Source organism: Poecilia mexicana, unplaced genomic scaffold (assembly GCF_051168715.1).
Source record: "Poecilia mexicana isolate PSO_F unplaced genomic scaffold, ASM5116871v1 scaffold_13, whole genome shotgun sequence".
Lineage (NCBI taxonomy): Eukaryota > Metazoa > Chordata > Actinopteri > Cyprinodontiformes > Poeciliidae > Poecilia > Poecilia mexicana.
Window position 1 is genome coordinate 33,227,020 of NW_028263382.1, and position 27,867 is coordinate 33,254,886.

At 39.0% G+C, this 27,867-nt stretch overlaps 1 protein-coding gene across 1 annotated transcript in view; it reads right to left on the minus strand.

Moving 5' to 3' along the window:
• Positions 1–27,867, minus strand: part of robo2 (roundabout, axon guidance receptor, homolog 2 (Drosophila)) — a 278,307-nt gene that overhangs the window by 19,998 nt on the left and 230,442 nt on the right. The window contains exons 20-25 of the mRNA XM_088012090.1: positions 20,869–20,996; positions 19,049–19,321; positions 17,107–17,232; positions 4,056–4,215; positions 2,386–2,649; positions 378–592 (exon numbers count right to left, since the gene is read on the minus strand). Coding sequence (XP_087868216.1) covers positions 378–592; positions 2,386–2,649; positions 4,056–4,215; positions 17,107–17,232; positions 19,049–19,321; positions 20,869–20,996 — 1,166 coding nt within the window. The remainder of the gene's footprint in view (positions 1–377; positions 593–2,385; positions 2,650–4,055; positions 4,216–17,106; positions 17,233–19,048; positions 19,322–20,868; positions 20,997–27,867) is intronic.

Sequence of the window (27,867 nt, forward strand, 5' to 3'; positions counted from 1 at the left end):
GGTGGCACTGGCTCTGGACTCGGGTGCCAGTTAAATCGCGTCCATTACCCCCTACCCTTCCCCATCTTCCTCTTTCCTGTCACATCACATCCCCTCTCACTATCCTCTTTAAAATTCATGGACTTTCTTATCTCTATTTTAGAAATAATAATTGTAATTCCCAACAGTCTGCCAGAAGTGCTCAAAAATTGGACAGGGCTACACCAGTAAGCAAATTCATGTAAAAAAAAAAAAAAAAAAGACCCCAAAAAATGTGCAGAAGACCAACAGCAGGACTGTAGAACAAGTTGTAATGACATTAAAAAGCAAAAATATTCTTCCTAATTAATAATGTGGGTCCAATCAAAAACAGTATTTTTTGATGGTAACCAACCTACCTGTTATAGAGCTGTCCAGGTTGTCCATACTAGACCCTGGTGTGTGCTCGATACCACGGGGATGTCTGGCTCCGTAGCCCTCATCCTCGTCCTCGTCCTCCTCTTCATCCTCCTCGTCTTGCAGGTCAGTCTCCAGGTCGGAAACCATTGTGCTCGACACATAGCCCACTGGCGGAGCTGGTGCCAGGGGAGGATGAGAGCCTCCCTGCATGTGCCTGGGAAGGGAAACTTCATAGACTAGGTGAATATAGCGGAGTACAAAAATTCTGCGATTCTGGTGCTAAAAGCAAGACGTAAAGTTATTGTTCGAGACTTGCCTCACATCAACGGTTGAACAACTTTAAACAAATCCGCTAATTCCAAAGGTCAGCTTGCATGCTAGTTAACACAATGACCTGGTGGTTGCATGCATGGATGATACGAAGGCATCCTTCTCGGGGGCCTGTCAACACATGGCTGTCACCTTAGTGGCTGACAGCCGCGTTTGTTAGAGGGAGTGCAAAGTGTTTGACGCAGTTTGCATTGGGAATTGGTTGTAATTACTGGCCCTCTGGGGTTGTCAGAGATGCTCTCTAACCAACATAGTCATTACTGGGTAACATGACATCTTCTTCCCGACAAGGCATCCCTGATTCCCCTACCCCCCACATCACAGCCCGCTTCACGATTATGAATGAATGCCAGTCTCTGGTTATCTCGGCGTCGATGACAGAATGAAGCATGGCCTTCATCTGACTTGCATGAGCACAACAATGGAATCCAGAATGTATGTGTGTAGAGGAAGTAAACTACCATGGGCATGAAATTGTGTCTGTTGGAGTAAGCAAAATGTAGTTGTTGCTTAGAGTGGTAGCATGGGCCTATTAAAGTTGAATGATTAATTGGTTTGTATCCATGACACAGAGTTCATGTGTGGAAAAACAGCTGAAAGTTAAAACTTGCAAAAACAAGCAATCAGAATCTGCGCAATGCATTTTGAAAGTAAATTACCTGTTTCAACTGCCAAAAAATACCACATGGTTACCTAAATACATTCACTAGCCAGTTAGCTAGCTAACTGTGATCCTGTGTAGCTAGACTGCTAGCTGAAAATGAAGGCAAATACTTTTTTTCCCCCAAAATAGAGCTAAATCATAATACTCAAACTTATTTTCAGATAAGTTACATCTGAATGAGTTATCTAAAAAGCTAGCAAAGTGGCTATAATGTTAGGTAGTTGCATCGAGGACTTTTTCCTTCCTAAAACAAAATGTAACTAACATTTTCAAATATTAAAACATTTTGTTTTTAGATAAATCATCCTCAATTTATCAATAAATTATCTAAAGTAGGTTATATCTTGATAACTTAGCCAGCTAGCCAACTAGCTAGCTAGGCAAAGTGATTTGCAGGCTAATATAAAAAGTACTTCATAATATTTCTTACATTTTTTACTTCAAATGACTAAGACCATCTTGTAATCTTTTTAGGTGAGCTTGGATCTTTGTTGTTAAAACATAAAGTTTAGAATGCAAAATAATAATAATAAATCAATCAGTGTTACATAGACATTAACATAAAAGCTTTGCAATCAGGTTATTATAGGATCTTGTAACATTTTGTTGTTAGCCACTAGAAATAAAATACAATTTCTTGCATCATTTTTTGGTAAATCTGTGAAACAACATTCCAAATATAAAAACAGATACTTTCTATGGCCTATTTGCTTGGATTTTTTTCTTATTTCTTAAGAGAAATGCTATTCGCCTCATTTCAACCCACCTCTTCTTTTGTCCCACAGACAGCCACTTTAACCAATTTAGAAAAACAAAAACAAAACAAAACAAAACAAAAAACGCTGTACAGTATCTGTCAAGGTCAGGTATATAAATGGTACTGAAAATTAGTAAAAAAAAAAAAATCCAAAAAACCTAGCAGGTCCAAAGAGTGAATCTGGAATACCCTTAGAAGGTCTAGAAAACATAACATCAATTCAGCACAGTATATAGGTCAGTGCATGCAAATGTACCATGTCTGTTTAGCCATGTCCAGTTGGTATGCTCTGGTCAGCTCATCCAGATGGGCCTGGAGCATGGGCTGCATCTCATCCCGGGGAGATGGGGTGAGGGTGGCTGTGGACTGCTGTCCAAAAGAGACGGCAGCCGGTGAGGAGGCCACTCCTCGGATGGGTGGCGTGGGAACCCTTTCCTCCTCTTCTTCCAGCTCATCTTCCATGCCTTGATGAAGGTACGTCTGCACAGGCATGGGTGGGCCCCAGGTGTCATTCTCATACCTGAGGTAAGAACGGAAATCACCCAGCCAAGAGATTTGTATTTTACAAAAATTAATCCACAGAAAGCATTTTCTGATTACAAGAGAACAATCTCTGCACAAACATGAACCTCTGTGACCTTGTCCAACTTAAGAAGGGGTTTGTTATACGACTGGTTTGAGTAAAATTATAGTGCTTGTCAGGCTTCATTTCCTCATAGCTGTGCTTACACGTGATAAAATAATACAAGCCATAAAGAAAAATGTTCATTAAAGAAATTTGTCGCGCACACGCCATAGGACATAACGGATTTAATCTGCTGCCATTAAAAGCAGCCTCAGATTTACAGTGGAAGAGACTCTTCATTTGCCAGATAGCCTATTAAATCAGATGACTCCCAGATTGGAAATGGAGGTTAGAGGAGGCAGCACCTCATGCACCAAAAAGAGGGACACTCTGAACCAGCTAAATTAGCTTCTGTTAGTATAAAGTGAAATCTGTTTGAGGTGCTTGGATACACTTGAACCAATTTAAATGTCTAAAAGCGACAGCTTCCTTCAGCTGTCTGTCTTACACTCTAAATATGCACCGTGCAGTACTGTCATCATGTTGCAGAGATCTGTTTCAATTTCAGCAAGGTATTGTCAGGAGACATTATGCAAACAATTGCTGTACATTCTACACCCTTGATCCCGATAAACATGCTATTCAGAACATGAGCACATCAACAGATGCTCAGAACCTCCTAGAGGTCTGTTTAACAAAATACCCTTCATGTTATGTTTAGTCCTGGGTTTTCTGTTTTCAATTCTCCAACATTGATGGGAAGATAAGAAACAGTGCAACTGCAGCTTAAAACATAATTGCTGAAGTGTATGGGTATGCAACAATGTTTTACAGAAACAAAAAAAGGTAAAATGGCAACATGCTTATAAAACATGGGGGTATAAATTAATAAGAAGCCATATGCTTTGTTGTTAAAAGCTCTATTTTTCTAACTCTATGCTCAATTGCTTGCTATTTATTTTTCTGTATTTTAGTATCTTACATTAAAATTTGCAAGGAAACTTAGAATTTTTGTTTCTGCAAAGTGCCTTGAGATTACATTTATTATGAGTTGGCGATTTATAAATAAACTGAATTGAGGCATTTTGTTGAACAAAGAAACATTTTGACTCTGCTTATAAAAAGAATAAAAGGCACTGAAAAATTAAGCAACTACATGGAGCAATGAAATTAAAATGGTCGCTAATTAGGATACACTAAAATAAACTGCAGTAATTGGTCATTATTCACGATGCATACACTTAAACACTTGGTTTTGAAGGGAAACTTACCCTAAAAACATGTTTTTGTGTTATTTTTTCTTTTTTTTGGTCAACTGAAAACACATTTGCTGTATCTACCGCCGCTGTTCGCACGCTTACCTTCCTCCGTCATGGTGCTCATTGGGATACAGGTCCATCTCTGTGCCGGGTAGAGGGTGAATCGGGGGAGGGGGCAGGGGAACATTGGCCCAGTTGGAGCCATTAGCTTTGGGAGGTTTAGATCCAGCCTTGGTTTTCTTCTTCTTCCCTCCTTTTCCACCTGCACGAAGGAGACCATTCATTTAACCGACATAGTCACTGAAAATTACATTTTATTAGAAAATCTATTGAAACGTGACAAATAGGTGGGGGAGGCAATGTAAATAACAGTAAATGCTGTTGTGTGACAAATGTGCATTCTAGGAAAAAAAAAACTCAATTTGGTGCAAACATGCTGCTTAGATTACAAATCCGTTTGCACTCACTTTCAGCATACCGCTGGAAAGTCGTACACAATTTCAAACACAAGATTTCAATGGGCTCTCCGCCCGTCTCTGCTTACACAGAAAACCTCAAGGCCGCCTGATGAAGGATGAAAAGCATGCTCCTATTGATTGATTGGCTGAAAAGCCTCAAATCTCCATAGAAACAGAAGAGAACGGCAGTTAATGCGGCAAAGGCAGACCTTTGTGCTCCACCCATCCCTCAGTGTCCCCTTTAACACCAGGCTTTGGGTCCCCACAATGAAATATCTCACTTCACGGCATCATTATAATGAATGGCTTGTGTAGTGTCAGTGTGTCCCTAATGGAATTCACTGAGAGTCTATTACTACTTTCATTTCTTTTATTACACCGGAGAGCTGCTAACCCCATCTATTTCCACTCATAACCCTCCAACACCAAATTCTCCACTGTCACATCCATCTTTATAAATCTGCCAGCCAGGTCAATACCAAGTTTTATATGATTTGGTCACATCGCAAGCAATGCTTTTATTTTCTTTGGAAGATATTTGACTTTAATCTTGGATCCGGTTTTAGGTTCATATATGTACAGCAAAAAAAGATTCCAAAAGGCTAAAATATACCAGGGTTGTTTATTTCTTGTTACTATTATAGCATGTTACAGTTTTTGAAATTTTTTCTGTGCTGGGATTTTATACATCTCATTTAACAGATTCAATCAATCAGAGTTACACTACTTCTTTTTAAAACAGCTTTACCTTGGTGATTTTCTATGAATGTAAGTTGTATTAGTACTTATTGTGTCTTTGTTTCCTGTTATGGTAATTTTGTTTTTAATTTGAAGCCCTGTTGAAGAATTTCTGTTATTTTTGATTCTGTCTATTTATCTCACTATTTTCTTTAATAAATAGAATCTCATAACAAATTTGAGGTCCTTGATTTTTATGTGAAAAATTGCGATATTAAAGTATTTAAAATGTGAAAATATTGATAACTATCACATTTTTCAGACTGAAAAAATGATTAATTTCAATATATTTTTTAACCTAGTTAAAGTTACACACATAAAAACTAGTTACACCAAAAGCGTCATTGTATATCGCAGTGGCTGATTACAGTAAATGTTTTTCACAGGCATCAACTGGGAAATTTAACAAGACTCTCTTTTACAAGTTACGTCTGTTTTTGTCTTTTTGTTACACAAAAAAAAGTTAAATAAAAAAAAATAATCTAAGCTAACCACAACAAATATAAAAAGCAGTTTTCAAACAATGATTTCATGTTTAAAAAGGTTAAAATTTCTTATTAGAAACTTCTTTGCAGATTCATTTTTAACCCAGGTCCTGTACAAATGGAGACAAGTGCTGTATTGTTTTGTAAATGGTTAAAAGAATGTCAGGATCCGGCACCACATGATGTAATGGGTATGCCAGGCCTATCGGTGGTGCTGTCGCACACCCGCAGAAAGATACAAAAACCACATCACAAAGCCAATCATGGTGCCACAGGACACCATGTTTCGAATGATTCAATGATTGAGATCATTGTTTAGAAAAAGCTGAATCTCGCATGGCCACACGGAAACATGAAACCAGAATTCTGAAAGTTATTCACTCTTGAAGCCAGTTTCAAAAATATTTCAAAAAATCATTTCCGGTCTCCCAATTTGCTGAATCAGTGACAAAGAAAAAATTTCTAGATCTAAGTTATCTCTATGCAGATGGGGTCTTAATCTGAAGAACTTTCACTAGGCCACACTGAAACTTCTAACTTTTTTTTTTTTTTTTTGTAATTCTGCGACGGACTTGTTGCTTGATTTGGATCATTTTCTTGCTGCAGAACCCATATATGGCGATAGCTGGATATCCTTCTCCAGGATTTTCTGGTGGAAAGAAGAATTTAAGGTCATCAAGGTTCTGAGAGGCTCTGAAGCAGCAAAGCAGCCTCACACCTTTACATTACCAGCAAATTTGCCTGCTGATGTCACCATGGACTAAATTTGGAGTAAATTTGTGAAGGTTGGTCCTTCTGCATGTTGACTCCATTTTTTTTTTTTTTTATTGGTAATTTCTCTCACTCTGGTTGACTGGAACCTTAAGGCCTTAGAAATGACATTGACCCTAACATTGGGTCTGTTCTTAAATTTCTGTTTTGATTCTACAGGTCAAGCTGTAATCAGGACCGGGTGAGGCCAGTGAACTTGAACTTACCTTTGCTCATTCTTTAACAAAGATGATTAATTCCCCCCCGAGCCTCTGGTCTGCTATTGTAATTAGTTAAAATGATACTAAAAATTTGATGCAAGAAATAAATTTAAAAAAATCTGTAAATGTAAAATACTTTAATTTTATGTACTGGATTTTCAGTCGAAATATTATTTAGGCTCATCTCAAATTGAACACAACATTCAACTTCTGTAACTTGGTTCTCCAAGACAAGTCAATAGAAAATTGTACATTTTATTTCTTTAATGCTGGGGAAATTCTAGGGAAAGATTGTGAGGGATGACCTGAAAAAAGGAAGAACCTGAACTGTTTGGTTCACTTGTTTCAGCTGAGGACATGTTAAGTGTTCAGCTCAGTGCAAGATGGGGGAAAAGTCTGTAAAGAGGAACAGTGAGGCTGCCAGGCCCAAAGTTAGGAGGTCCAACAGTAGCAGCACAGCTCCAGCCTGCTGACTGGAATAATTTGAGATTGTATAACAAAAAAAAAAAAAAGAAAAAAAGAAAATTGCTGTACAAGTTTTATTATTTGATACAAGCATTGACAGTAGATGAAACTGACAGTACAAAAAGTGCTGCTCATGTTGGCTGCAGCCTTTACAATAAGATGGTTCATCTACAGAGACATCAAGAGGGGTAGTATGTGTTGTGAGGAATAAAAAAAGTAGAAAGAGGATAAATAATTTAAATTCCCACAAATTTTAAATGTGACCTCACTGAAAGACCAGACCGTGCAAAATCTGAAGCTGAAGATATGCAGCCAAATGTGATAAGAAAAAATCCCCCAAAAAGCAAATCATAGTTTGGACCTATGTACTGTAAGTACATGTTTTTACTTACAGTTAAGTGAAAATATATAATCCAATGTAAAAAAAAAAAAAAAGGAGGTGAGTGAAAGAAAAGGACAGACTTTTTGATGGGTTTTCATAGGGCTGATACTTTGACGTTTAACTTAGAAGAATTAATTACATAGAAATTTAGAAATTTAAAATTATCAATCCAATTAACAGCAACTTTGTTTTTACATACAAAAGTCTTGAGCTGAAACCTTTGTATTGACCTGTTCACAGAACACCTGTAAATTTGTAACACAAGAGACGGACGCAAACAACAGCGATGGCGACAAAGCTGCTTCTCTTGGCTAATTGGAGTTTAATTTCTACTTCAAAAAATTATTTGGTGGAATGCTGGGAAATGACTATTGTGTTCAAGTTGTGCTAAAAGGAGATAGCTTATTAGCGAAGCTACTCGAGTCTAAGCTATTATTTCAATGCTAAACATGTCACAGCAGAACAGTCCCCAGTGCTAAAGTAAGCATACACAGTCCACATTTCTAAAGAAGTTCCACGAGTTCCTGAAACACAAACTGAATTGGTATAATAGCACTCTGCAAATGTACTACAGATGCAATCTTTGCTTTGCAGATGTTGATAGAAAAGTACAGAGAAAGTCAGAGGGAGCAGCATTGTGTTTTTGTAGACCTAGAGAAAGCATATGACAGGATTCCAAGAGAGGAGTTCTGGTACTGCATGAGGAAGTCTGGAGTAACAGAGAAATATGTTAGAGTGGTGAAGGACATGTATTATAGCTGTAAGACTGTGGTGAGGTGTGCTGTAGGAGTGACAGAGGAGTTCAAGGTGGAAGTGGGACTTCAACAAGGATCGGCTCTGAGCACTTTCCTATTTGCTGTGGTGATGGGTAGGTTGACAGATGAGGTTAGACAGGAATCTCCATGGACTATGATGTTTGCAGACGACATTGTGATCTATGGTGAGAGCAGAGAACAGGTGGAGAAAAATCTCAAGAGATGGAGGCTTGCCCTGGAAAGGAGAGGAATGAAGGTTAGCCGTAGCAAGACAGAATAAGTGTGTGTGAACAAGAGAGACCCAAGTGGAGACATGAGGTTACAAGGAACAAAAATAAAGAAAGTGAAAGATTTTAAGTATTTAGGGTCAACAGTCCAGAACAACGGTGAATGTGGGAAAGAAGTGAAGAAACATGTCCAAGCAGGGTGGACCGGGTGGAGAAAAGTGTCAGGTGTGATGTGTGATAAAACAGTATCAGCAAGAATGAAGGGAAAGGTGTACAAGACAGTAGTGAGACCAGCAATGCCGTTCGGTGTAGAGACAGTGGCAATGACAAAGAGGCAAGAGGCAGAGCTGGAGGTAGCAGAGATGAAGATGTTGAGGTTCTCTTTGGGAGTGACAAGGATGGATAAGATCAGAAATGAATACATCAGAGGAACAGCTCATGTCAGATGTGTAGGAGATAAAGACTGAGAAGCCTGATTGAGATGGTTTGGACATGTACAGAGGAGAGACACTGAATACATCGTTAGAAGGATGCTGAGGATGGACCTGCCAGGAAAGAGACCTAGAGGAAGACCAAAGAGGAGATTTATGGATGGAGTGAAAGAGGACATGAAGGTAGTTGGTGTGAGAGAAGAAGATGCAGAAGATAGGTTTACATGGAAACGGATGACTCGCTGTGGCGACCCCTAAAGGGAAAAAGCCGAAAGGAAAAGAAGTAACCCAAATAACAAATTAGAAACCAAAAAATATATTTTACTGTTGAGCTCATGTCTAGTTATTCGATAATTTGGTAGCAAATAGAGTTTTTGAATTGGAAATGTAGCTTATTTTTTTATATCAGGTTTTCAATAAAAATCTGATTAATTGTGATTACACCCTCAAAAAAATTTTAATCTAGTCTCACAACTAGCTTTTTTGTTCTTGTTGTGAATTGAAAACTTGTTTGCTTCATATGTTCAGCATTACATTGATTATTTAAGCATTAAGGAAGAAATGCTAATAGTTGGTAGCAACTGATTTGAGGAATCAAACCCTCTTAAATCTAAAAGTTAGAGGAAAATTATTTATCCAAGAACCAAACTTCACATATTTCTCAGGAGAGTCACTACTCATCAGCATGCTGGAGCAGTAACCGTCCAGAATATGTTACAAAGAGCATGTTTGTTTGTAGTTGTGATTATTATGTGAAAAGAGAGTTAACAAAACATTTTTAAGACACAATTTTAACTTATTTTAACTTGTCTTTAGAAAATAGTAAAATATAAATGCCAAACTGAAATAGCAAGATAGACTGTGTAATGAAACACTAATAACTACACATAATGTACCTACAGAAGCCAGCCTCTCTGTTGAGTGTTTCATGACACAGCCTTTGCTTTGTGTTTTGCAGTGCCAACAAAAAAATGAAAAACTTGCACTGTTGTGAAACTAACAGAAACATGGCGCTGTCTCTCAACTGGTTTCATAAAAGCCAGATGGCAAACAAATGTACAGTTCTAGTCAAGTCCAAAAAAAACATGAGTGGCTGTTAAAAATTGTTCTATTTTCCTTAGCCCACAACAAAATGAAACTTGTTAATGTAGGCAGTAAAAAGCTTGGCGTAAAAGAGGAAATGCTGGCAGGAAAGACAGACGTTGTGTCACAATGAGATTAATACAGAAAGGAAGTAATAAAAGAAAACAACTGTAAGCCCAAGGCAGGTGGCAACACAGCGCAAGTATAGTCTGAAAGTAATTGGGTTTTCTAATCGCGCCTCTGGGCGATGCTTGACTTTTACCAGTAAATAGTAAGCTGACGTGATTGTTCAATCATCCTCAGTCCCTCCACACAAGATCGGCCATCAATATTGTAAATGAGCCTCTTCCAGGGAAAGATGGTCTGGCACTGAAATTGCAACAGCTCACCCGAATATGAAATATATGCAGTGCGGCCGGGAGCTGTGCAGGAATTACACAGCAGACTCGTGTCTTTTGATAAAATTGGGTCTGTCTTCAAAGGGGGAGCTGATACTAAACATAGACCCAGCTTTGGGTATTTTTACCCAAGGTCTGGGCACTCCCGGGCTTTAACTGCAGGGCTGCTCAGCCTTGAGCTTTGTTTTCACAGCGTGCCTCAGCGCTTAGGAAAAAGCCACAGGACGGAGATTCTGAAAAGCCTTCACAGTCGCGAAGATCCCAGATGAACAGAAACGTATTGGTACATCTGGCGTGTAAAAGGTTTTGAAATGAATGTATAGTTTTTGCAGCATCAACATCAAACCTGAAACAATTTTAAAAAACACACCCTTTTTTTTTTAACAATCTTTATAATTTACTTTTTCAACTTGATCAGCACTTTTACGTACTTGGTCCTCTATGACTTCAGGCTCCTTAGGGTATAAATATGATATGCACAGAGTGCCCCATTTCTTTCAGCCTATGTTTATCCTGCCAACATGTCCAGATGGTAAGGGATGTAAAAAAAAGACAAAGAGCTTATGATTACAGAAGTGGGAGTCACTGGCATGTAGACATGCCAGTGACTCATTTAACCTTGATGGCCCTATCAGTGACTTAACAGCCCTATTACTGTGATTGTTCTGACTGCAACTTAGGGAGCATTTACATCAGCTATGTTTAGTCTGCTTTAATCAAACTCTGCTGTGGTTGCCTCAAAAGTCAGTTTCATTTGGGGAGGTGTGTGAGTGCACAACTGAACTACAAACCTACGTCTCTGCTCAGCCTAGAGCAGGGGTGGTCCTCGAGGGCCGGCATCCTGCATGTTTTAGTTCTCTCCCTAGTGGTTATAACAACCTCCTCATCAAGTCAGTGTTCTGCTCAGCCCTTCTAATTGATGCAGGTATGTAAAACCAGGGAGAGAACTAAAACATACAGGATGCCGGCCCTCGAGGACCGACTTTGGACACCCCGGGTGTAGAGCCTAACATTTTACCTAGGAGTGATGACAGAACAGTAAAAACATTTTTTGTTATGTCACAAATGTAAATATGTAAACTTTATATTATCTGAAACTGTGCTCTTTGTTCAGATGAGACCAGGATTGAGGTCCTCAGTAAACTAAGGTGGGTTTAGTAATGAGGAGATGGATTCATTCTACCGTTTAGTATGATGGAACATCTATCTGTCTTACAAAGACACCTGGAACCTTGTTAGGGACCCTACTGTTAAGAACTATAAACACTGGACTTTGTCAGAAAACTGAAAATACATCTTCTATCTTTCAACAAGTTTATAGTCCAAAGCCATTGGACAACTCAAGAGACATGATTAAAAGACAGTTTCCTTTTCCTTAGAGTCATCTCAGTTCACTGACCTGACTCTTTTCGAAAGTCGATGAGGTGAGATGAAGAGAAGTGAGGACCCTTGACTCTGAACAGCTCAAAGGATTGTTCAAAGAGGAACAGTCAAGTCTCCATGTATATGCTCCAATCTTAAGATATCTTCCAATGATTAATTGAAGGTTGGATCTTCTACCAATTTAATTTTCAATTTCAATTACAAAAGGAATTCATATTTACCGGGGTGCCACTAAATTTCTCTACTTCCGTACGAGTATATGAATAGAATATGGCACAGAATATGTACATATATGGCATATATATATATATATATATATACACATACATATATGTATGTGTATATATAAAATAAAAAAATTCCCTTCTCACCCTCCGCGGGTGGTCTTGAGGGTCTTGCGCAGTATCTTGGCTGTGCCTAGATCTGTTTGAGCCACTTGTCTGGTGTGGCCTCTATTGCTCTGGGGCCTGTTCCTGTGCAGCCAGGATGAGTGCCTCTGTGCTGTCCTTGAGTCCAGGTTTCTCCAGTCATTGGTAGGATTTCCTGATTTCCTGATCCAGCACCTCGTCCTCTGTTCCCCATTGCCACACTTCTCTAGTCTGACTGACATCCCAATGTCAGTGCTGTAGATCCTGGTGGTGTGGATCAGTGAGTCGATGTCTCATTCGCTCTTGGCGTACAGCTTGATGTCATCCATGTAGGTGACTGATACCGACCCCATTCTTGAGTCGGTATCCGTAGCCAGTCTTGTTGTGGATTGTGCGCCCTTCAGTTAACCATTCAGTAGTGCTACCATTCTGTAGCAGCTGGTTCAGTTGAGCTGCCAGTTGCTCATGGAGGGCAGTGAGTTTCTTTAGCCAGTAGGCATGGATCATGTTCAGGGAGGTTGCTGTGGTCCTCTCGTAGAGAGGTTAGCCACTGTGCATTGCTGTTGTGAGACACCTCCCTTTCCCATATGCCTTTCCAGTATTGTTCAGTGCCCCAGCCTGGATTCAAACCCGGGTCTCCCGGGTGGAAGACTGGTGACTTACCCACTGAGCTATACAGTCAGCTATGTCTGTCTGTCTGTGTGTGTGTGTGTGTGTGTGTGTGCGTGTGCGTGCGTGCGTGCGTGCGTGTGTGTGTGTGTGTGTGTATACTAGCTTTTTAATTTTCTAGCTTTGTACTAGCTTTGATAAAATACATGGTAACTAATGAGGAGACGTGCCTTATATAAAAGAAGTGCCTGAGCTCAGTGTCTCAAACTCAAGCGTGGTCCTCAGATGAGTATGGACTGGGTGGGTGTTTGGGTCAGCAGAGAGTCTTCAGGGTCTCTAACAGCTCCAGAAAACACCGGTTACCTCTTCTCCTCTACACTAAGAAAGGTTTTAATGAGCAGATTCCTGTCCCCAGTGGAGATCCACGCTGTTATGAAAGCCGCTCTATTTCTGTTCCTTTTCATCCTTCTTCCCTCCTTCATACCTGACATTCATTATTCCTTCCATCTCCTTGGAGGGGGAGCGAAGCACGATAACTTACACTCCTCCTCCCCCATCTTTCAAATGCTGACTTAACTTTGGTGGAAATTTATCTAAAGCTAAAACTCTGAGCATTGTTCCACGTTACTAAGCAATATAGGTTGAATTAAATAATTTGAGTTGCTACCATAAGATAAATTTAAATTTTAATGCAACAGTGTTTCCTACCCTTAATACTGTATGAGTACAATGACATAACTTGGACACCATAATGTTGAAGATGATAAAGTCATTGTTATGAGCTTCCATTTAAATGTACAAGAAAAATAATCACTGCAAGACTAAGCAACAGTGTTAGCTCTTGTTTATATTCTAAACCTTCCGTACCTCTGTATGCATTTCAAAGTCATTTGTCAGAAAAATGCAGGAGTCTATTTTTGTTAACAACAACCTTCAGGATTCAATTTAATAAAAGTAAAACCATCATAAAAGATGTTCTTTCTGGATATTAAATTGCGCCAGCACCTCTGCAGCCTGCTGATTAAGACATTTTATTCCCTTTTTTTACTTGGGGAGTTTGGAAACAATAAAATCAAGAAAATAAAATAAAAATCAATAAGTTATTCATTTTATTAGTTTTTATACTTTGCACCGGGCTGTATTCACACTAACAGATATTCTACAAAATCTGGATTTTATGTTGCGTTTGCAGTTAATCTAGATGTTTATATTAGAGAAAATATTTTTAAAACCGCAAATTGGAATTACTTAATATCTGTAGAGAAGATATTTAGACATGATTAGAAACAATGGTAAAGAGACCCACACTGTGCATGCTCAATATCACAATACCACGAAAAAACAGCTGAAGTCAGTTTATCCCCTAGCATTTTGAAGCAACACATTGCCACATTTTAAAATGTTTCTTTGAAGATGGCTACAATCTTACTTTAAAATATATGTTTGCCCACCCGCCATGGGCTTTGTGGGTTTGGTCATTTTGCCTTTGGAAACAGTGGGTAAGTCTTAAACAAAGCAACAAAAACTCCAAACAAATAGTGGAAAGGGAATTAGTCAACAATATCTGAAAACCATAACAATACTGATGCCATTTTAAGTTTCTTCAGATGTTTATTTTGTCTGCACCGCTTCAAATGTAAGTTAAGTAATTTAGCTTACATTTGAAGCTAACTTGTAAGCTAAAGTTAAAAATTACCAGACCAACACTAGAAACAAGATAAGTTTCGCCATACTCCTGGAGCATCTTCTTTGTTTGAATATTGATGGCACTATTGCCACCCTCAGGCGTGGCATATGTATCACGGCTTTTTGGTTTAGAATCATGCAGTTCATGTAGGTGCAGGTTTATTTCAAAAATGGGGAAAAAAGATTTCAAAAGATATCACGAATATTGTAGCTGGGGCTTCAGAACTATCTTCTAATTAATAAATAGAGCTATTAATATGAATACAACTCATAATTTTTGCTATTTTTCCAGTGACACTTTTATGTCACTGACCTGTATGCAAAAATGTCATTAAATCTAAAAGATTTTTGCCACTTTTGTTCATTCAGAATCAGTTATAATACAGACCAGAGCCTGACTGGAGTCCCCCACCCAACAAGCTGGATGTCTATAGGAAGAATCTGCCTATAAGGCATGGCCACTTCAGATCCTTCACTCTGCCTCACTGTGCGCACAGCATTGAATTAGAGAGCAGTTAAGGCAGTGGCTTGTAACTAGATAAAAGAGGAGAGAGGAAGGGAGGCAGGCATGTGGGCTGCCTGGGTTGTCCTATAAATGACATTGTAATTCTCTGAACATGGGTTTTAGTGTAGTCGGCCACCATTAGGGGATGAGGGAAAAGGGAGGTATTTTTGCCACTTTAGCCAGCCAAGCATCTCTAATGGTGTCTGTGTGTGCACGTGTGGATAAAGTCCACTCTGTCTGAAAACTCCCTCTGCCTTGACTACTGTCAGCCATGTTCTGCTTCCACTTCTTTGTGCTCTGATAGAGTCTTAACAGACGTCTCTAATCACTGCGCTTAATGTACAACTCAATAAATTAGAAAATCATCGAAAAGTTTGTTTACTTCAATATTTTAAATAAAAAAATGAAAAGGAGTGATATATTTAAAAAAATTATTATGGCTAAGAGCTAATGAAAAGTCCAAATTTGGTTTCTCATAAAATTTGAGTTATATGAGAATTATGAAAAGTTATTTTAATGTCTGCCTGAGACTCATTTAGGATGAATTCCTGCATCAGTGAGGTGTGGGATAGAGTCAATCAGCCAGTGTTAAAACATGGTTTTCCTTAAAATGTCTTAATTCATATACCTGAAATTAAGGTCTCAAAATGTCTTAAAATCATTTAAAAAAAATGTAAGATAGACTTAAATATAGGAATCACATGTTCAGGGTATTTTAAGTGTATTTTAAGCCTGGCGGGCCACCAGGCTTTACTTATGCCCCACCAGGATAAGCATTGCTTATTTTTTTTAAGTCTTTTTAAAATCTTTGCTTTTTTTAAGGCTTTGCAGTTGGTGTTCAGGTATTAGTCTCCTTTTCAATAAAACATAATTATCAAGTGCTATTTTTCAAATTTTCTGTCAACTTTAAACAAATTTTAACTCAAAAACACAACAAGCCGCTGGATGAATGACTACCATAGCACCCAACCACTGGGCTTAGTGAGTTTTCTGGGGAAAACCATGTGGGTCTTAACTTTTGGTGCAATTATTTAATCTTATAGTTTTTGTTTCTCACTGGGATTTTTCTATCAGGCAAAAGTTTGAGTTACACACAGATGTCTTTATTGCACTCTGTGACTTGAGGCGGTTGGGGCTACCAGTAAAAAGCTACTAAAACACCCTATCTAGCTTGTCTACGTCCATCATGGGTAAGTGTAAATTTATTGCCAGTTGGCTGGATGATGTCTTCACCTCTGGCTCACATCTGTTGCTAACCCATACGATGCTACGTTCTTTCTGTGCAAAAAAGCTCGGCACTACGAGGGTTAAGACTGAAAAGAGCCATATGCAGTGTGAATAGCACATAGCTGCTACTAAGAGCCAAAAAAAAAGACCTCAGAAATGTTCAGTTTTACTCCCTTGGCGTGGCTAAAGCTCCCCAGAAAATGGTCAGCGGTGCTCCATTTGTTGCAACTAAACTATGAAGTTGGAGGTTTAGTGAATTTCAAACACACACAAATGCACATATAAATATTTTTATCCATATATTTGGTAATGATGGTCTTAAAAAAGTTCCTAAAAAGTTCTAAATTTCAGTTGGTGAAACCTGCAGAGACCCAATACAAACACCCAGGCTGCTTTAATGTTGGCGTCCAGCTCATGTGTTTCAGTTGGTGTGGAGTTTCTCATTTTTCCTCCAAGCCTCAACCCCTGACATAAACATAAACCCTGTCTCAAAGCCATACCTCTATGGGGTTTTGGTTAGGCCAGTTTACTGGCCAGTCAGGCACAGTGACACCAACTCAGTAAATTAGAAAATTTACTGTAAATTAAAAAACGCAAACTGGTGGAGTCTGAGTTTTTATTAACTGGATGTTTTGCTAATCAAAACAGCTTTATGTTTTCAAAATTATGTTTTATTTTTTGAATGGAATCACTAAGATAACTTAGCTTTTCATTAAAACGCACTTCTGTATGCACAAAAGCCTTATTCCTCTAGAAATAAAATATCAATTATTCCAAAAAGGTACAAAGGAGTGGAAACACTGGAGGCAACTGACTGAGCAAAGTGCCTTCAGTGAGGGGACGAGGGAATGTGCTTATGAAAATGCTGTCTGCACATGCAAATAACAGATCAATAAAGCAATTAAGACATGGATCAATCATAAAGATGGGGTGAGGAGCAAATCGTCCCAGACTGCTTTCACTTGCTGGTGCGTAAACCAACCTGAGAGACTGCCGCTTCGCTCTGAGCTGTTGTGAGAGCTGGTGGTGCTGAAATCTTGTGATTGGTTGTGTGGGATTCTATTAGACAATCCGTCGGCCAATCGGTAGTCGGGAATGAAAAGGAGGGCTACAGTGGAGGTTAGAGGGCAAAAATCACAGTGGCATCAGGAGACTGGCAGTTAGCACAAGCACATGCAACAACATGCAGTTAGAGCAACAAAAGCAAGCAGGATCAATTCAGGAAACAGCATCAATGCGTGGATTTCACAGTTCAGTTTCTTAAGAGCAACAGACAGCACATTCACTGGGAAAGTCAGACTTTCTTTTTTGATATATATACATAAATAATTTGAAAAATGTGGCTCTAATCTTCTCCCCTGACTATTCTCCATTCTTGGAATGGGATCAGAGAGTCAGCAGTGGAGATTATGTTTCAATACTTGTCCCAGTTCAGAAAGATATAATCACATTTTATCACGAGATTCATTAAAAGAGGGGACAAAGTAGGAAAAAAATAAAATAAAATGAATTGGTTTTAGAGTGCTAGAAAATTAGATTATAAATATGTATTAAAATAGAGCCATTAAAGTATAATTTAAAAAAATCCCTTCTCAAATTTATGATAATGATCTTAGATGATTTTCTTCAATATTAGGAAATATAAAACAGATTGGCAATTATGCTAAAGCTAAGGGAGGAGTAGGCTCGCTATGAAAACTTTGCAGGAAATTAATGGATGGCTCAGCTGTGCAGCTCTTTCATGGGGGTTTATCTGACCTCAACCACAGAAACCAACATGATGACTGCTAGAAAATAACTACAAATAAACTTTTAAAGACATCCACTTTCCACCACAGCGAGGTTAGAAGGGATTTTCAGACTTTTGGTGGAGTTTAAGTTTAAGCACCAATAGGTTGTGCTTTTACAACGAAACAAACGAGAGTTCAACTTCCCTCACAAAAGAGAGAACTTTGAAGGCCTGATATAGATACAATGCATGTTATTGTTTACATAAGGAAATTTCGCTCATGCACACAACTCTGGAGGGCAAAAAGTCGATCCTTTTACTTGCCATCTATAGCTGCACTACTGCGGTAGAAAAATTCTGTTAACGAAATGAAACCTGGAGATGCCGATAGTATTAATCTAGTGCTGTGCGTCACAGCAAAAGGGAAAATCACTCAGAAAAACAACTCAAAACCACTAGCATTCTTCCCTTTTCTCACTCTCTGTGTTGACTTTGCCAAACACAGACTTGTTGCCATAGCAACTGACTGACCACAGCTCCTCTAATGTGTCAGGACTCGACTCTAGAAACATCCCACACAAAGAACAAATCATTCAGTCTGTTACAGTAAAATGTTTTCAGGCTTGATGTTCATTTTGTGATTATTAATAAGTGATATCTGAATATAGAGGTGATTGATTAGCTAATTTAAATACCCGTTCTACTGATGATCTGTCAGAGTTGGTGTTTTTTTTTTCTGAACCGATGCACACGAAATTTCACAACACATCTACATGTTTGTCATTGTTTGTCAAAGTCAAGCTAGCAAAACTGACCCACTTCCCTCCACCTAACTTCCCTCTCTCTTGCTATTTTTTTGTATCTTAATTAAATCCCTTTTCCTGACCTTGTTATCTAGTTCTCATTGTGCTGACAATTAGTAGTAAAGCACTGCATCCCTTTTTCTTTCATATAGCATGCATACTATTAAGATTTTGTGCATAACGTTGACAACCTGACAGCTAAAGCTATCGGTAGTCATCATCAGCGAAAAGTTTTTTTTGCCCTCCAGCAGGGAGCTGGTTGGTGGGATCTTGTGCACATGACGTCACATTACAATGTGTCTATATTAAAGTCTTAGAAGAAATAACATCTGAAATGCTAAACACAAGAACAGAGCTGATGTAACCAGGTGTGAGAGGGATCTTTGACTCACTGTTGTTGCAGGAGTTCTTGTCAGGCAGGGAGTAGCCCAGGTTTGCCATTTCTTGCTTAGTCTGAAGTGAGGCCTTCCACTGGGCGTCAGGCAGGTCCACAGCCAGCTCATGGATGCTGCTGGAGTGGAGGATCTGAGTGGTGGCATAAGGATTGGCTTGGGATGTCTGACCAGGACTGTTGTAGTTAGCCTTGGTGGTAAAGTCTATGCTGCTGTAGATGGCTCCGTCAGACAGCATGGTGCCTGTTTTATCTCCCTGTCCAGTGGGGAGATCTGGTAAAGAGAAGAAGAGAGAGCTAATTCAGGGTTAAGCCATATGTTGACTAGAAATGCTGCCTTGAAGATTTTTTAAAAGTAAGATGAAGTACAGAAGATATTTTGAAAAATCAAATGATTTTTCTCTTGTTCTTGTTTTATCAGGTGGAATATCTGTTATTTCAACAGCTTTTTAGCTATAGCTAACAAAAAAAAAGTTGTAGTTGAAACTGTGCTAAATTTTATGCCTAATTTTCTTAGGAAAGGACATTATGGAAGGAAAACATTGGTTGATATCTATGCTTACCAGTAATAAGTCTCAAAAGTTAAAACTAAAGCATTACCTGCTTTGAAATATTTAGATTTTGGAGAGGACTCTGTTAAAGTTTTAAATGTTACCCAATCACTAATGTTTGGCTATAACGCACACAATTTGATACTATGAAGCTTACTAGAAATTGCCTGCACTGTAAACAACCATGCACTACTGCAAAGACAGAAGTGGCGATCTGAACAAGATGGCTCTTGATGTTTCTCAGTATTTGGAGGCGTGGCCAACACAGACTGAACAGCTTCGTTCACTTCCCACGCTGCAGATGCTAAAACTACACGGAGACTACATTACTACTACCGCAAAAAACACTGACACCATCAATCACAACTTGTTCTTCTGCCTGCTGATTGGCCTGGTTGAAATTCTACCAGAGGAATCAAGGTCAGTTGGAGAAATCCCAGACAGAGCACTGAAGGGAGATGGGAATCAAATGGAATTGGAAGGCACATGCTAATAGTTAGCTAGCTAAACTGCAAGTTATTTCAAAATTCTTTGACATCTGGTGTAAAACACCCAAATAAGTCAAATTCAAGACCAAATAACAAAAACACACCCAACATTACAGAAAGACAGAGGAAATGCACTTGAAGGCTCAGATGAATAAAACAAAGCTGGTTTAACATCCTCCTCCTCTTCACTCTTAGGATGAAGAGCTGTGTTTTGCCCCCTTGTATCCGCTGGATATCTCCATACCCTCCCTTTCCCATTCCCACACATGAGGAGTAACGGCCATGTTTAGCATGCATGCGCCTGCTGCACCAGATGAAGAGAGAGTAAGGGAAACAGAAACCACACGGCTTGCATGCCCAGTGAAGGGGAGATGATGTAAAGCCACGGCGGAAGTGTCCACATCTGCGCCAGTCAAGCTGTGTCTGTCCTTCACGACTCGCTGCTCAAGACCATCCTTTCAAACATCCATCCCCCCACCTGCCTCTCCTCTTCACATTCCCCTACTCTGAAGTATGGCCAATGACACCAAGCTGGACTAGCTGCCATCACTCAGTCTGGTGACAGCGGAGTCCCCCTGCTGTTAATGCTCAAGCCGCTGTCTACTGTGAAATATAAATATGTCCGGATACGTATGAATTAGGTGGCAACGTGTACATTTCATATGCGTACATGTTCATGGTAAACAACAGGGACTCCGTTTGAACACAAAGGAAGGCAGGGAGGCCGACTTTCATCTCTTGCGGTTTTAGATTTGAAGTATTTGCAGCATTGACACACTTACCTCCTCGACCAAATTTAGTCAAGTCGTTTGGTCCTCCGGAGCTGCTGTTGACGGGCAGGCTGGTCGCTGGCCAGGAGTCGGCTAACCAGGGGTAGCCCGGGTCACTGGCGTTCAACAGGCCTGGACGGCTGGACGAAAACAAAAGGTTGAAATACAACATTCATAATATGTTTTCATAAGATTTATGATTTGGAAAAAATAAAATAAAGGACATTAAACATACGGTAATTCGAAGCCAGCGATAATCAAAAAAGTTTAAAGCGAGGAGCATCACACTAGTGTGCTCAGAGGCAAATTACACTGTTAAAAAAACCAGGTAATATGTATTTTGCAACAATGAATTATCCTGCCACCGATGTTTCTAAATTGGTTGAAATAAAACGTCCTGACTATATGACGATGTATCAGGGCCATGGTAGATGAAAAAAGGGGAGTACATTTCCAATAGAACCTGTGAAATTTCCTAGACAAAAAGGAAATTTTTGAGTTTGAAAAGTCAAAAATGTGCTATTACAAAACTGAAAAATCTTGAGTTTAATCTTAGAAATTATATAGAAAAAAAGTTTGAATTTTCTGAGTTTGACAAGTCATAAATTTGCTAGAAAAAAAAATTAAGTTTGAGATTAAGCTCAAACTTTTGAGAAGAAACTTAAGATGAGATTAATCTCAAAATGTCTGAGTTTTTTCTAGGAAATATTTGACTTTACAAACTTGTTTTCAATCTTGTTGCCATGTTCTTTCTAGAAAATGTCAGATTTTTGGACAGAAATGTTACTCTTATTTTACGCTCTAATATGAATAATAATATGAAAACCTGAAAAACAGAATCTTCAAACTTGTTTCATTTGGCACAATAAAACACTATTTTAAAAAAAAAACATTTTATGAAAACATGCATATTTATGTTTGAGCTTGCAAAGTTCAGCATAGTGAATAATCATGATTAATTATAACAGCAGAGTGTGATTAATCTGATAAAATTTATTAATAAATCGACAGCACTAGTTTAATTGTTACTTTTTGCCAAATAATACATGTTTCTGTGAGATAAGTTTCTGAACCACAGGAAACCCTTCTAGGGGAAACAGCACTCTGATACATTTCTGGATTCAGAAAGTTGGGATCCTTCTAGGTGAGCAGAGCCGATTACTTCCTTTTCTCTCCCGCTATATGCCTTTGTCACATTCATCCAGCTATTTATGCAAAAACACACTGTGGATACATATATTAATGCCCACTTTTGCCTTTTACACATATGTGCAGTAGATAATGGCAGTGATGTATATCATAAACCTAACCCAACCTGCTGTGTCTTCTCATTAATCCAGAGTGGAGATGTCCACAGAGTTTGAAGGGGACTGAAGGCCTGGAGGCATCGTGGCATTGTGGTGGGAACCAGAACGTAGGAGTGGGCCGTTCCCTTTAACAGATGCTGTGTCGGACTGTAAAATGGACCGTCAAGACTTTACCTTGTCGCGGGTGACTGCTGGGAGGCCATTAGGGATGCTGTTCTGGACAATAACTTCTGAGGATTGTTACCGTTGGCAGGTCAAGGTATACTAGAGGAGACACCTAAATGTCTTTGTCGATTGTTCATTTGGACACGTTGAGTAAGTCGGTGAAATGCTAACAAAATGTGTGAAACCCCAACCTACAGTGTGTTTTAATAGGATTTTAAAGTAGTGAACACTTGTCAAGTGAAAAAGCAAGGTTTTCAACATTTTGAACTTAAACACGTTGTGTGTAACCCTCTTTACTCTCTTATCAATAATTGCCTTCAAAAGTCATTTGTTTATCAAATGGATCTCACTTGTGTCAGCATACAAACGTTAGTTTAGTAAAGGCCCTAGAGGTTTGCTAGAGAAGTTTTCTTGGAAAGATGGGCAAAGAGAACATTAAACAGAGAAGAAGTCAAAAGATCAATGTTCAGAGATCCACAGCTCAAGTGATAGAATCTATGGACTAGACATCTATTCATGTTAAGGTAAGCAATTGTGGACTTTATGGAACAAAGACAACGAAGCATTGTTGAAAGGAAGTCAATATTCTTTTTTGAGATATTTCAGTAACATCAAAGATGGTGCTCTGGTTAGAGACAACCTAAATTTGAACTTTCTTCAATCCGAAGCAGTGCCTTAATTTCTGGACAATAAGCTGTGACTTTTGTCACACAGATCACGGGTGGCACTGAAGAAGTCTGCAATGAACTAATTCTGAGGCTGTTCAATTCTGACACAGGAGAAGAAGATGACTTTAGAGGTCTTACTGTGAAGGAGGATGATGAAGACAGCGGTCAATGACTTTTCCTGGTAGGCCACAGTACTTTATTAAAAATTGTTTTTACTAGCTTAAGAAGATGCTACAGAACTGTAGAACTTTTAATTCGATTATTTTTTTAAAAGGTTTCGTTGGCTCTAATGACCTTTATTTGAAAGTAGTTTGACAGGAAAGACATGTAGCCAGGCCAGGAATCGAACCTGCGACCACCAGCATGAGGACTAAGGCCTCAATACATGGGATGTGCTTTGCCCCTGTGCCACCACAGCACTTTAATTTGATTGCTTGATTAGTCGTCAGAATAATTAATAGATTACTCTATTAAAATAAGAACAGTGAAATATGTCAGAGAAGATTGACGGAGTTAAACGTTGTGTATATCTTAAAATAAAATTTACTTTTCGGGAATGCAGGAGATCTGAGACTTGTAGAGAAGTTCACCTTCCAGCAGGACAAAGATACAATGAAGTGTCTTGGATCAAAACATCTTAATGGGCTAAAGTTGTAAAAAAAAAAAAAAAAAAAAAAAATGTCCAGAAAATATTTAAAATATAAACATCTTCCTTCTGTACTTGTAGCTTTATTTGAAGCCCATTATGGAATGCGCGACCAGCGAAGCTTTGCGACACAGTTAGCGTCAGAGCTGGCAGTCTGACGGCAGGGCTCATTGTCTGAGCTCCAGCAGGGTGATGGGTTGGCTCCCAGAGACTTGGAGAGAGTCAAACCCTGAGGACAAGGCCAGGTAATGGGTGTGCTGCAGTCGCTCTCCATCTCAGCTACCGGTTCTAATGAGAAAAGCCGTTCAGCAAAAGGGAGGAGTTCAAATGAACTACAGTCCTGGCAACAGGCTAAGAGCCCTCGCCGTGGCTCCTGAATGCCAAAGCAGGCCCTCGGGGGAGACAAGTCATTCAAATTGATGGTTGTGCATCAGACACATGCACTTTTATAGGGTAATACATCTCTCCCTGTACTTCCACCTCTGTTTCTGGCTGCCATGTTCCACCGCTGCCATCATTCTTTCTTACCATACCATATTTTCCTAACCCCATTTTCCTTTTATTGTTCCACTACACAGCTACACATTCCCATTCTGTCTTTCGCATATTTAAAAATCTTTCACGCTGCAAAAGAATAATAATAATAATAATAATAAGAAGAAGAAGAAGAAGAAGAAGAAGAAAAGAAAAGCTGAGTATAAAGGCATTGTTCTTTCTTCTAAGTAGCACTTGGAAAGGAAGGAGCAGACAGTGGAAATTGCTGTATTGTCCTTGCATTTGTCACGCAATGGTTTTTGGCAAAGCATAATTACAATAAGACTGATCTCTACCGAGGGTATTTGTTAAAGGAGTATGTCTATGTGTGTGTGTGGGGGGGGATTGGATAGGTTTTGGGGACATCCGGCTGATGAAATGTTGACGTTTCACTTTTAATCCCTGTCCAACCCGAGGACGGATGGCAACCTTGGGAGATGAAATTCGACTTGGAGCAACAATCCTTCCTCCTTCCCAAACATTTCAGTAACTACAACGAGCGAGAGTGAATCCATAAATAGCGGCGAACTCGGCCGACGCCGGGCTCCCGATAAATACGCCGAGCGAAGCAGATTCATTCCAAACCGACTGTATAAATCTGTTGTTTATGGTTCGACAGACCAGTTGATTAAACTTGAATTTAAAGTACAGATGTTATCTAAACACAATGGGAAACACAAATTACTTTGTGGATTAACCCTCCGAGAAGATGATCTCATTTAGGATTCGGATCCTGGGATGGATAGGAATCTCTATGGCAACGGATTTATTCAAACCTGTTCCTTCAGCACGCTTTGCTCTTCCAAAAGGAGTGAATCTGCTCTGGTAAAACATTGATCAGTGTGGAGATAAGAAGTTATTACTAGCTCCTAATTACTATCTCCTTATTGGCAGGGGGACGGGGGGGGTTAAAGAACCCTTATCAGCTTTTTATCAATTTTAACTGAGCAGCCAAAGCCAAATTGTTCAGGTTTCTACAATCTGCAGCCTATTCATCTTCCATGAATCATTTATTTTGTGATTGATTAAGTATAATTGTTCAGTCAGGGCAATTTGGCTCGAGGCAGGGAGAAAATGGAAACAGATGTGGCTTCATTTGCCGTTGTCTAATTAATGCTATAAACATTTCATGCAACAAATTATTATTATTATTATTATTTTTGCCCGATATCATCAGCTTCACAGATTCACTTTCAGGACAGATGGGAGAGTTGTAACATCTGGGATGTGATGGCATCAGAGTGGCTAACAGAGGTAGACCGGAGGCTTGATGGCGAGGTCTGAGATGCATCACCCAGGCTGGTGATGGTGACTATCAATTCATAGGAAGATTGATCAAAGTATTTTTCTTCGGCAAAATATAAGGCATACAAGAGAAGAGCAAGTTCTGTGCGGAGGATTACAGTAGTAGTTTTGAAACCAAATGAAAAATTTGAGATTACAAAATGATCCTCTTTAATGCAATAAAGAACAGACGCATCTCAGTAAAAAAAAAAAGAATATCTTAAAAATAGGACTATTACATAATGTTCCATAATAGCAGTAAAAAAAACATTTAATGCAAGAAAATCCACAAAAGGTCATCGCTAAAGAAGCTGTTCACAAAAGTGTGTCAAAAAATGTGCATCAGCAGCAGAGATCATTTCTAGACTATTGAGAGCAGCGGAGTATAATCCACAACACTAACTTTGAAGAGAAAAAAATAAATCTATATTCCACACTTGTCAAAATGCCACATGTTGTGTGCCTTGAGTTTTTAAGAAAATGTTTTATCACAATTATTTGACTTTTTTTTTTAGCTTATATTACTAACAAAAAGTGGGGAAAAAAATATTAATAAAAATTGTCTTGTGTTACAACATCCTGTGTGTACATCAGTGAGTCTTTGGGAGTGGGTGCATGTACATCCAAAATAAATAAAATGTAATGGGGTAGTTTACTTTTGTTTATTTGCTGACTGGTGCTTTTTCCGTAAGCTAAATGTGACTAAGTGGTCAAGCTAATGGACTTTTAAACCGCTGAAACATTTGCCAAAAAGAAGAGAAATTAAACATATGTCCCTTAAAGCTGCAGTATGTAACTTTTATAAACAGTATGTTTCCTGCAAATGTGTTAAAGCTATCATGAAGCTGTGACAGTAAAACAATGAGACAGATAACCCATGGAAAAAAATCTATCTCTTCTTCCTCCTCTCAGTGCTCTTACTGCCATCTGTAGAAATATTCCAGTCCTGGTCAGAAGCAACCAATCAGAGCCAGGAGGAGGGTCTTAGTGTTGTCAATCACACTTGTGTACACACTGTTCAATGTGCTACTAGTGGAGGCACAGCTCACCATTTCAGGAAAACTGTTTATCCACCATCATTGGTGGTCAAGCTAACAATCCGTAGCATTCACAGCAGGCTCCGGTGTGGGGCTAAGCAGAGAACAAAGGGGGAAGTTGTGAGAATGATGTTTTTTAGGTATGTGGTTGCATTAATTTAGGACCCAAGATGGTTTTGTGTGTGTCCTCCAACAGTATCATCCCTGACCTCACACACCCTTCCTCAGTCTCTCCTTTATTGTTGTTTTAATGAAACTTTCTTCTCACCCTTTAGCCTGTCTGTCCTCCTCATCATGCAGCAGTCCAGCTGATGAAAAGCCACATATTACCCGCATCGCAGTGTTCAAAATGTGTTGAAAAAATTAGCAGCTTATAATCTGGAAATTACGGCAATTGTAGTCTTGAGACAATTGTGACGCAGGGTTTAGTCAAGAACATGTGGACTGCAGCTGGAGCCGGTGCTTCGAGAGCCAACACACACAAATGTATCCAGTACATGGGCTCCAACCACTGCATTACTTCTGTTAATGTACACCACAACATGACAGATGGTCAAAAGTCCTCCTTGCAGATAAAAGTATATTTTGCATTTTCTTTGAAAATCAAAGTGGGAGAGGTTGTTTGAGGTTGTGTGGCGTTTCCACAGCCTGTGGTGATCTGAGGGGCCGTGTCAAATGCTGGTGTTGGTACTCTGCATCTTATCAAGTCCAAAGATGTCTAACAGAAAATTTTACAGCACTTTTTTTCTCTACTTGGAATGCTATGGAGATGCTGATTTACTTTTCCAGGAGGAGGTGGAACCTGCTCACAACACCAAAAATACCAACACCTGCTTTAATCGCCACTGAAGCTCAGAAGAGAGAAAACTGTTAGTGCTGATGCATCAAAATGATTGAAATGGCAAATTATTATTTCTGTTTCATATTAAAACAGCCCTTTATTGTAAACTTTTCTTAAAACTCTTGGCTTTTAACACACTTTGAGACTTTTGCTTATATAAGTGTTTTGTTTTCATTGTCATCTTTTTTTCTTCTGTCCTTTCCAAATTGTAAATGTTCTTTAAAGCAGTAGTAGTATGGCACTGTTTGCGACATAATACCCAACCTGGGCTACCTTAAAACCTTAGCAGTGCCACTATTGAGGGAAAAGCAGCCATGACAACATGTCTTCAGTCAGTCATCATTTTCATATTAAAAAAACAAAACAAAACACTATTATAGGTCTTATAACTGAAATTTCCATTTACAGACGGAACATGGCGGGATATTTTATGATTTAATAAAAAGCGGGAGAAGTTGATTTTGCAGTATTTGGCCTGCTGATCACTGATCACAGCCAATCAAGGGAAAATTGTGCAACTCAGAATTTC